The sequence below is a fragment of the Hibiscus syriacus genome, unplaced genomic scaffold (assembly GCF_006381635.1).
Source record: "Hibiscus syriacus cultivar Baekdansim isolate YM2019G1 unplaced genomic scaffold, ASM638163v2 tig00002840_pilon, whole genome shotgun sequence".
Classification (NCBI taxonomy): Eukaryota; Viridiplantae; Streptophyta; class Magnoliopsida; order Malvales; family Malvaceae; genus Hibiscus; species Hibiscus syriacus.
In genome coordinates, this window is record NW_024061947.1 from 3087197 (window position 1) to 3098381 (window position 11185).

General features: G+C 32.5%; 1 protein-coding gene across 1 annotated transcript; it reads right to left on the reverse strand.

Moving 5' to 3' along the window:
• Positions 1-806: 806 nt before the first annotated feature.
• Positions 807-1843, reverse strand: LOC120155093 (NDR1/HIN1-like protein 1). The gene has a single exon (XM_039166669.1). The coding sequence runs from the start codon at positions 1704-1706 to the stop codon at positions 1077-1079; it is 630 nt and encodes a 209-aa protein (XP_039022600.1). The 5' UTR covers positions 1707-1843; the 3' UTR covers positions 807-1076.
• Between the last annotated feature and the right edge of the window lie 9342 nt (positions 1844-11185).

Genomic DNA, 11185 nt, shown 5'->3' on the forward strand with positions numbered 1-11185 from the left:
TTACATTAGAAAAGATAGTAGAGTCGAAAGTATAGACGCAATCTGGATATATCCTTAGGGAGTGCGCAAGACACTTTAAGCTGACTAACTAAGGCCAAGGCCTGACAATCACAAGGGGTGGGTTAGTCGAGAGTGTGGTGTCTGATGTAGAGAATTTTGGGGGTCACATTCTCGGTAAACTAAAGGGGTGCGTGAGCTCCGAGATGCAAAACTCTCAGCCGCACCATAATGTCTACCATATAGTAGAGAGTGAGTATACAAGTATACTCACTAAAGAAAAGAAATAGACTTGATAGCTTGATGTATTTTCAGTGATGCACTTTTAGTATGTTCTAGTTATTAGTGTAGCACTGAGCTAATTACCTCAGCCTTTGGATTTTCCGTTGGCATGTTAGTGGTTCGTTCAGTTCGAGGAGCCTTAGAGTGACTGAGGTCTAGATCAGTGCAGAGCAAAGTATGCCATCAAGTTTTTTTGAAGTGCATGCATATTCATAAACCCAATTGTATTGAGTTGTGAAGTCATAAGAGTCGGTTTGTATATTTTTTAAATATATTTAGTTATTTTCAGAGCACTCCAATGTAAATTTTTTAATGTTTTTGTATGGAAAAAGGTATATGAAAATAGTCACTTTAAAGTAAAGAGAAGTGAGAGAGTTGGTTACTCACTCCAATGGTTCCGTGTGGCATCCTTAATTAGGTCAATTGTGTATCGTACTGGTTTATAATACTATATAAGAAAATAATGAAAAAGAAATGAAATGAAGAGTAAACGCCAAGAAAAGAAAATTCATTAATTGCTCATCTAATATTCACTGAAAAATATTTCTTATTGATCACAAAATATTTTTCATAAATTTAAAATCTCTACAACTTGTTCACATATTTAATTGTAAATTTTGCTATCTTTTTTCCCTCGTATCAAATTATTTCTCATTTATTCTATAGCAAAATGTACAATTTACTGCAGCTCTATATGTATAAAGGAAGAAAGTTAAAATATTAAGACCGAGATAAACAAACGATATACTAAACGACGTTTATTTCTTCACTGTCTTCTTCCTCAGACATTGCCATTTTCAGACGGTAACACTGCATCTAGTGACGAGCTGGTACTTAATAGCGTTTTCTCCGACCACAACTCCGGTGCTTCTGCTCCCGAAGGTGATATAAGCCGGACACCTAACGTAAAGGTGATATCTTCCGGAGACGAAAGCTCCAACTTTCCATCTCACCCTTCCATCAATCTTGATAATCAAGAAAACCGACCCGGCTGCCTGTTGGGATTCCAAACTGGCGCAGAATTCAGGGGCAATGGGCACCGAGTTGCCGTTGATGAAGGGCGACCAGACGTTTATCTCGTTGTGACCCTGGTACGTCGGAGGGATGGATGTTCGGAGTGTGATTTGCTGGTTGTTGTAAGTGGCGTAAACGTCGAGGCGGTCATAGTAAATGCCGATTCTGTCGTTGGGGTTCCGAGAAGATAGAGTGATCTGCAAATTGGAGGTGAGGAGGTTGGGGGTGGAGGCGTTGAAGGCGTACACGGTTGTGTCTTGGAGGATGAACCTGGGCTTGCTAGGGCGAAGGATTGCCCAGATGAGGAGAATTGTTATGAGGACTATCAGGAGGAAGATTAGGATGCCGGCGATGATCCGTCGGAAGATTTTCCGGCGGCATTTTCCATGGTCGCCGCATTCTTTCACCGACATCGTTGGTGGAAAAGAGTGGAGATGGAAGTTTGGATGAGAGTTTGGAAGGGAAGAAGAAAATGAAGTGGATGGGAAAACAAAGGAGCTCAAAGTGTTTATGCTTGTGTAATGGAAGGATCACTCATGTGATGTGTAAAAGAAGTGGGGGTTATTTATTTAGTTTATTTTAGTAGGTTAAGATGATTATAGAGTAATATTTATTTTATATATTTATTTAATTTGAAAATAAAAGAAAAGTTATTTTAATTTTTGTTTTCTTTTAATCTTTTAGTGGAAGGGATATCAATCAATGATTGAATTAAATTTTATTAGCGCACTTGAAAGTCTGGTAAATGTATATTTATCGGTTCTGTGATGTATTGGTAAATTATATTAATTTAATTTCGATTGATATTAAAAAATTTAATAAATCTTGTAAAAAAATAATAACACCTCCCTTAAATACGTGAAAGAATCAAAGAAAAATAATACCACGTGATTTTTTTTGTAAATACATATTATTATAATTTCCAATATTGAACATACAATTTTTACTTGTTGCAATAATTTAGTAATTAAATTCTACAAAAAACTTGAACTAATAAAATACCCTTAATGCAAGGCTAAGTCAGAAAAGGAAGCTCACTTTTTCGCTAATCAAAACGTAGGAACCCATAACAATAATAGAGAGACCAAAACCATTATTAAAAAAATTGGCATAATACACTTTTAAGTGTCTAAAATATACCTTAAAAATATGTTTTAGTGTCTAAATAATTTTCTGCTAATAATAAGTGTCTAATATTTCTAATGTTATATTTTTAGGTGTCTGGACCTTGACAGTCGTTATCTGACACATGTCACACATAAAATTTCAAAAATTATTTTATTTAAAAAACTTATTATTAAAATTTTAAAAATCTCCAAATTTTACATCTTTAACCACTAATCGACCACCGTCAGTCCATGGTCATAACCGTTGACACCATTAAAACTGTCTCGTCGTTGCAACGAAAACCCAATTCCCTACCCACTTGAAATTGCATCGACACTTGTGAAAAATACCGTGAATGCTCACCAGATTTCTAGAGCTTTCGTTGATGTTTTCTGATGATTTCTATGGCGCTAAAACTGTCAGCACATTACACAGCTGTCATCTTTGAGTTCCTCATTCTACTCCGAACAAAACTCGATCGATAGTGACCCTTTGCCATCGATGGTAGGGGATGGAAAGGAGAGGGACGATGTGGGGTTTTATTTTTTTAATTTTTTTCCATTTAAAAAAAATATTTTTATTATTACAAAATTTAAAAAAAAAACAAAGTTAGGCACTTAAAAGTATTACGAAGAAAACTGTAGGTACCTGAAAGTGTAACGGAGAAAATATTAAGCACATATTGCTAACAAAAAAATTCTTTAAGCATAAAATTATATTTTGTCATTTTAAGATATAATTTAGGCACTAAAAAACATATTAAGCCATTAAAAATAAATATTAATAAGTTTTTCTAATGTTTATATTATTTAAATATTTTTATTTTAATTAATTAAACTAAATTTAACCGAGTAGTATTAATCAATTAGGATTTCGTATGACAAAAGATAAAATAGATTGATTTTTTTTATTGAGAAAAATAAGCGTTGTGAAAGAAAAGTAAAATAATATAAGCTGGAGTGACACGTTTTCATTAGAATCCAAAACCCAATTATCATGAGAGGGAAGCTTCCAGCTCCTCCACCGATTTTCTTTTGAGGTTCAGGAATATACACTAAGCCCTTTGTCGCCTTATTTAGTTCATTCAATTTTTTAATTAATTTATAGGTTAAATTATATGTTTAGCACCTAAACTATTATTGTTATTCTATTTTACCACAAATATTTTATTTTTCTCAAAACCATATCTAACATTTAATTTAGGTTTCAATTTGCTATATCGCCATTAAAAATTAGCAGAATTGTTGATGTGATAATTTTTTTCCATTTTTGCAATGATAATATAACATTACCTTATGATGACATGAAAACATTACTTTTAAATTTTTAATGATGAGATATCAAAATGAAACCTAAACTAAACGTTAGGTGTGATTTTGGAAAGAATAAATAGTATCAAAACGGACTAAAAATAATAGTTTAAGTACTAATTTATAGTTTACCCTAATTTATATTATTGCTTTGACGACACATGTAAAACTTATTTCAATTAGTTGTTTAACTATCAAAATTTATTTTTTATACACCATAAAATTAATTAATAAATTTTAAAACTTGACATTTATAATGTTTTGTCTTTTACTTTAATTAAGAGAGTCCAAAGACTAACGTGATAGTTGGGGCAGTGGACTCAATAAATTAAAATTGCATTGCATTTCTATTAGTTAGTCGTTTGCAATGTCAATAAAAACACTGATCTCTCCTTTTTGTGTGAATAAATCATATTTACAAAAAGAAAAAAAGAAAATTCAAATTCGTTGCCTTTTTATCTTTTCTATTTCTATTAATATTAAAGGTTTAAAAGCACATTACCTTTGCGAAAATCCATTTTCGTGAATAAATAGGGATAATAAAAATACTATATTATAAAATTTATCCTTTTTTTGGAACGAATAATAATGTTAAAACATTCATTTTATGACGAAATATTTTAACCCCGTAATAATAAATTTATAGTTCCATCTATGTTTTTCATATAAGTATCTATAATAATTTTTAATCATATAACAGGTCAACTTTAATGTACTTTAATGAAAAAGATGATGCATTTGAAGTATCTATTTTGATAAAAAAATATTTTAATATTTATTTAAAAATATAAATATTTTAGATACATACTTTAACTAAAAATATTTTAGATAATTAAATAAAAATTATATTTCAAATGCCTAACTTTTTTTTTTAAAAAAAAGATAAACCATTCTGCTGTAGAACCTACACTACTTAACATTAGCCAATCACATTTGATCTTAATATAACTTTAATATGATTAACATCTCTAACACGAAAGAGATAGCTAGAATAAAAGTTCTTGCTTCATGAAAAAGAAAAGAGAAAGAAATGATTTAATGTACGACTCACACTACCACCAATCTTAAATTCTAAAGTACCTAATACTTATCCTAATTTTATATATAGGAGAAAGAGAAAAAGCCCAAGACTTACATGTCCTTCATAATGTTTTAGGGAGAAAGAGTTTATAATCTGTTTCTCAAGCTAAATTATTGTTGTTCTCGTTACATGACATTTCACCCACCAAGCTAACCTAATTGAATTTATTTCACATGTGGAACTATTTGCTTTAGTACCATTAGTAATGTACAACATCAAAGTGAACAAGTTGTATTTCTTTCAATGGAAGTCAATTAAAAAATTTAATGTTTCTTGATCAAACTTGAGCCTACCATGTGGAGTAATCCATTTAATCTTTGATGTCCGAATTAATATCTATTGAACCCTTTTACCTTATATAAACAAGTCTCCCTTTAAAAAAAAGTTGGCTTATTTAATTTAAAATTTTATTTGATTCAAACTTTCATTCAACTGATTCACGTCACTTTTATTAAAAATAAAATATAATAAACTCGATAATTTCTCATATATTTTTAAATTGAGGAATTCTTTGACCACAAAATGGGAACTCCACTTTCTTTAGAGCACTATAAGATTAAAGATTAATGAAAACTGCACACCAAGAACTCAACAAACACTAGAAAAGTAAAAAAAAAGGAAAGTGATTTATTAGGGAGCTTTTTTATTTAATAATACAAGATAAATATAAGTAAGTATTTATTTAAAGATAATTTTTTAATTATTTTACATTAAATATTTATATTTATATTATTTGTGGTGCTCGAACTCAAAATTTCAATAAATAATAATTAAAATAGTGTTGGTAACAGCAAAAGTCGTACAAAAAAATGAAAAATGAAAGGCTGAAGCAATCCCTTTAAAGGGCATGTTGGTGCTGGGTTCAATTTTTTATTTTGGGGCGGGGGGTTATAAGATTCCTAAAAGTCAGCTTTTTGGGCACTGACATTTAAGCTGATTCCCATCCCATCCCTTGCGCTGTTTGTACAAAGTCCCTACCACAAATCTTCTTTGAACCTCTAAATCTCCCTACAAGTATTTTTTTTACATCAAACACTTGTTCCTCTTTACATTATTATTATAATAATAAAAAGATTAAATATGTGTAGAAGTATTCCATATTTCTTAACCAAAATCTTAATAAGTGAAATCAAACTTTATTTAGTTCATATATATATATATATATTTGAGTCATAGAAATTTATATATTTAAATTTTGATGAATTAAAAATACATATAATCGACTCACTCTCGTCCCTCTACTCCTAGAATAGGTATCCAATGGAACGAATCTTCTTTAATCAAACAAGCAACAACAGAACTAAAATTTGAACGCAACATTAAAATTCAATTTATTAAATGCAAAAGCAATTCTGTGTTAATTCATATTTATAAACATCCGTCAATTTGTTATTAATAAGATTATTATCAGTTGCATTCATTTATATATTTTTTTTCATAGGAAGCAATATAATGGTTATAAATGTCGTATTTATCTATTTTAATTTCATTTGTTATGTTTTTAATTTATGTTGGTGTAAAAAAAATTCACTGGCAATATATTAAATGATTATTCTATTATATTGAACTCATCGATTTTAAGATATTTGTACGATTGCAGTTTTAGTTAATTTTTTTGAAGTTTTAAGTTTAAACATCATATATGTAAGGATGTTTGAACAATTCTTGTCAAATGATTGAGTATTTGAATGTTTGAACAATTCTTGTCAAATGATTGAGTATTTGAATATATACTACATTGTATTTACCTCAGATTAATAAAAATTCTTAATAATATATAAATTATTGAAATATATAAATATCATTATTAGACCGTTAATTTCATATATTATAAAAGATTCATAGCGTGTGACAAACGTCAAATTAGACCGTTAATTTCAAGGGAATTGCCCCACATTGAACTCTCGACTGTTAGGGAATTCACTTGGAAGAAAAATCCAAACCGAAAAAGTGGGGAAAAGATGGAAAGTGAGTGGAAATGATTTTTCTGGGAATCTTATCAATCCACATGTAGATATAGATATACTTTATTGGAAAAGTAAATGTTTTCTCCACCTAAACTATAAATCACATAGATTAATTAAGTATAAAGGCCTGAGTTTTTGAGTGAAAATGAAGGCAGCGTTAAAAGATGTTCATATTGTGGTTGCCACTTTCCAAGGGGTCATGTTCATCAAAGATATGGATGGCCTTGAAGCAATGTTTTAACTATTTTGATAGATCCTATAGTATTGAATACATATAAATATCCATTAAGTCCTTGTACTATTAGATAAGGAGTAATTTAACCCTTTCAAAATAAGCAGAACAATTTTTCTTAAAATTTATTTGATACATAGGTTGCGTAAATTTTTAATTTACACTTTAGTTTACAAATGCTTGTTATTTTAACGTCATATGTCCTATTTTAAGTTTAGGATTTATGATTTTGAGTTTATGATTCTATATTTTAAAATTTAAGATTAAAACAAATAAATTGTATAAAATAAATTCTATGTAAGTTGTGTATCAAATTATAACTCTTATTCTTGTATTATTAAAAATATTATCAGAGATGAGAAGTGTGAAAATACTTCTTTATTATCAAAACTTTACAATGAATTGATTCATGAATAATACAACATCTACTCCTATACACATATTGATAAACCCTATCTAACTCTAACTAATAGATTGATTAACTAACTTTAACCTACTATTATTTTAGTTACAACACCCCCCTTCAAGATGGAGACCGTGAATATTTAGAAGACCCAACTTGACAACGAAACTTCTAAAAAGTGATGAAGATAGTGTAACGCCCCAAATTATGGGTTAGTAGTTCGGGTCAACCCAAAGCCCAAAGTTGAGCCATTGGACCTTATATTATAGTTGGACCAAGTTTTTGTTTGTGGGCTTGAGTTAGGCCCCAAAGAGAGCTGTTGTTTGGGGATGAGTAACTTATGAAATAAAAGTAAATAGATTAAAAGTGTAGTTTACTCATAGCTATTTTCAAAGATGGAAAACCCTTTCATAATGTATGATTTTTACGTTAACTAACCCCCTTACAAGCTCACCAAATACTCTTCATATCTTCTCATATTTCCCTCTTCTTCATTTTTTTTCCTAAAGTGAGGAATTTAGAGAAATCCAAGCTTAGTTGAGTGAATCCAAGGTAAGATTTCAACTCCTTATTCTTCAAGCTTCAATATAAGCTCAATTTCATTAGTTTTTATGCATATAACAAATAATGGGTCTTGAGAGATTTGTGAGAATCTATGGATTCTAGCTAAGTTTTGAGTCATAGGGAGTTGGTTTAGATGTTATTCAACCCCTAGATGGATTGGTAATCCATTTTCTCATGTTGTTTAATGAAGGAGATATGAGAAAGCTCAAGAACTAAGGGAAAGAAAAGTTGAATCTTGAGTAATTTGAGAAAGGTTTTAGCCATCCAAGGAGTAAGGTAACACCTTTACAACTCTTCTATACTCTTAGTGAGTCATTAAAAGTTCAAGATAGTTTAAATGTTTGAGTTGAGCATGATAAGCATTTTCATGGTGAAATTCTTGTTTTAGAGCTATAAATGTGTTTAAAACCTCTACTATGACCCTTGTTGATCAAATAAAACTTTAAGCATGTTTGGGGACCTCACTAAGGTCTTTGGGATTGGAAAATAGAGTTTTTCATACTTGTTTTATGACTTATGCAGGTAGAGTATCGATACTATAGGGATAATATCGATACTTGTTCTTCGTTTTGGGCAAATTCGTGAGTTACTAGGCAAGAGTATCGATACTCTTTCAAGAGTATCAAATCTTTGGGTCATAGTTTCAGAACTCCCATAAAGTTTTGAAACTGAGAGTTCTGAAACTGAGCAGAACAGAATTTTTAAAAGTATCGATAATTATATAAAGTATCAAAACTTTTGTAGGAGTATCGATACTATTGGGCTATTATCGATACTTTCAATCTGTTTTGGGCAAAAATGTCAGTTTTTAAGGGAATTAGACTCGAGGTACCCTGACACTTCTTTTTATCATCAAATAAAATTGCAAGTGAGAATATTAATTATATTAATATTACACTTAGAAACAAGATCAATTAAGATGACATAAAAATAACCTTGGATAATGCTTGGGAAACGATGAGGACACACGAGTTCCTTTAGAAAATGTTAGCATTATCGAAGGTATAGATTCAGTCCAGATATATCCTTAGGTAGTGCGCGAGGCAGTTAAAGCTAACTAGGTTGGGCACAAGGTCCGACACTCAAGGAGTGGGCTAGTCGAGAGGGTTGACCGATGAAAAGATTTCGAGAAACCAACCTCGATAGACTAGAGGGGTGTGTGAGCTCCAAGATGAAGAAACCTCAGTCGTACCATGATGTCTACCATAGAGTAGAGCGTACAGTATACGAGTATACTCACTATTGTAGTTATCAGTTTGCTTGAGCTTGACATGAACACTTTTAGTATTGTTTAGTTGTTAGTGTGGTACTAGGCTAGTTAGCTCAGCGTTTGGAATTTGTTTCCTTACACATGTTAGTCGAGGAGTAGTCTGAGGACTTTTTGTCAGTAGTGATCCAAATCCAAATAGTACAGAGTATGTCTCGAGATCATTTTTAGAGGACATGCATAATTGTAAACCTCGATTTATATATTTTTGTATGAGTCATAACTCATTTTAAACTTTGGTATGTATGATATAATATTATTTTGGGAGCTCCTGATGTAAATTATTTTATTTAAATTGTAGTTGATTTATTTTAGCATGACTGGTTACAAATGGTCATTTTTTAAAAACGAAAAAAATTTATAAAAAATTTGGTTAACCACTCTGGTGGTTTTGTGTGGCATTCTAATCGGTCGATTGTGTGTTGTACTGGTTTTGGGTGTTACATTTAGTGGTATCAGAACGCCAGGTTTAAATGTTCATAGGACTTGCAGGTCAGAGTTAGTAAAACTTTATGAGTATAGTAAAACCTCTTATTGTTTAAATTTTCAGAATTAGATATGAATGAGAGCCCAGGTCATAGTCAGGAGGGTAGGGACGAGAGTAAAACTTAATTCATGGGTGATATCGGTGATGATTTTATTCACAAGACATATTTTTAGTAGCTTGTGGATACGGGAGTTGAGGAGGCAACTTTCTTTAGAGAGATGACTGCTACCCTGAGCCTCATAGCTAGATCCTTACCTAGGACACCAGTAGCCCTACCTACTCAGCCAGCCCCGCCAGCCCCACATGCCATAGCTCTACATGAGTCACCTGTTGAGAGACTTAAGAGATATCGAACCACAGACTTTTATGGATCAGTACGACGACCTAGTAGCATTTAATCAGTGGTTGAGTGAGACTCAGAGGACCCTGTGCAAGCTACACCTCACCCCCGATGGTATGCTTAAGCATGTTACCTTCTTGCTGAAGGGTGACACAATAGACTGGTGGGATATAGTCGAGATATCCGTGGAGCCCGAGCGACCTACTAGGAAATAATTTTTTGAGGAGTTTCGCCAGAAGTATAGAAATCAGGCTCACATGGATGATTTGAGGGATCAATTTTTGCAGTTAAGGAATGGAGACCGTTCTGTTTTTGAGTATGAGGTAGAGTTCCTTCGACTCAACCGGTACGTACCAAAGTTAGTATCGTCGGAGCATTTTTGCTGTAGGAGGTTTAAGGAGGGACTCCACCATGATATCCTCACCCATATATCTGCCAATCCCCTCAGAGTTTTTGCCGAGTTGGTATGCCAAACCAAGGCCTTAGAGAGGGTGCTACAGAGAGGAGCTACAGTTGCGAGTGCTCTCCTGGTCAGGTCAGGGGAGTTGTTGAGTCATCTAGGCCATCGCAGCCATCGAAGAGAGCACGACACTCTCAAGGTTATTGGAGAAATTTACAGGGCCAGTCTAGCATACCATCTCATCATACGAACAGAGGAGGTGGTAGATCTGATCAGTACATGAGATCGTTGGCCACTACCTTAGTAGCGAGATTTAGAGGTTCATCGAGGGTACCGTCTCAGCCTGTCTGTTTAGTTTGTAGCTGAAAGCATGCATGGACATGCCATCAAGGGTTCAGAGGTTGTGATAGATGTGGTTCTTTAAACCATTTTATCAGATAGTGCCTAGAGGCTCGAGATACGACACCAGCTTTGACGCGGAGGTCAACTTCTATAGTTATAAGGCGTAGAGGATCTCATAGGAGTGGTATATTATCATCTGGTTAGACTGGTAGAGGTGGGGGCCGATAAGGGGCCAGTGTAGAGCCCAGAGTTATCTGCTCGTCAGTATGAGTCTGAGTCTAGGAGGATTGTGACTCATCATATGTTATTTCAGGTACTTTTACAGTGTTTTCTCTTCCAGTTATTGCGTTAATCGATCCAGGATATAGTCATTCCTATATCTATTATGATCT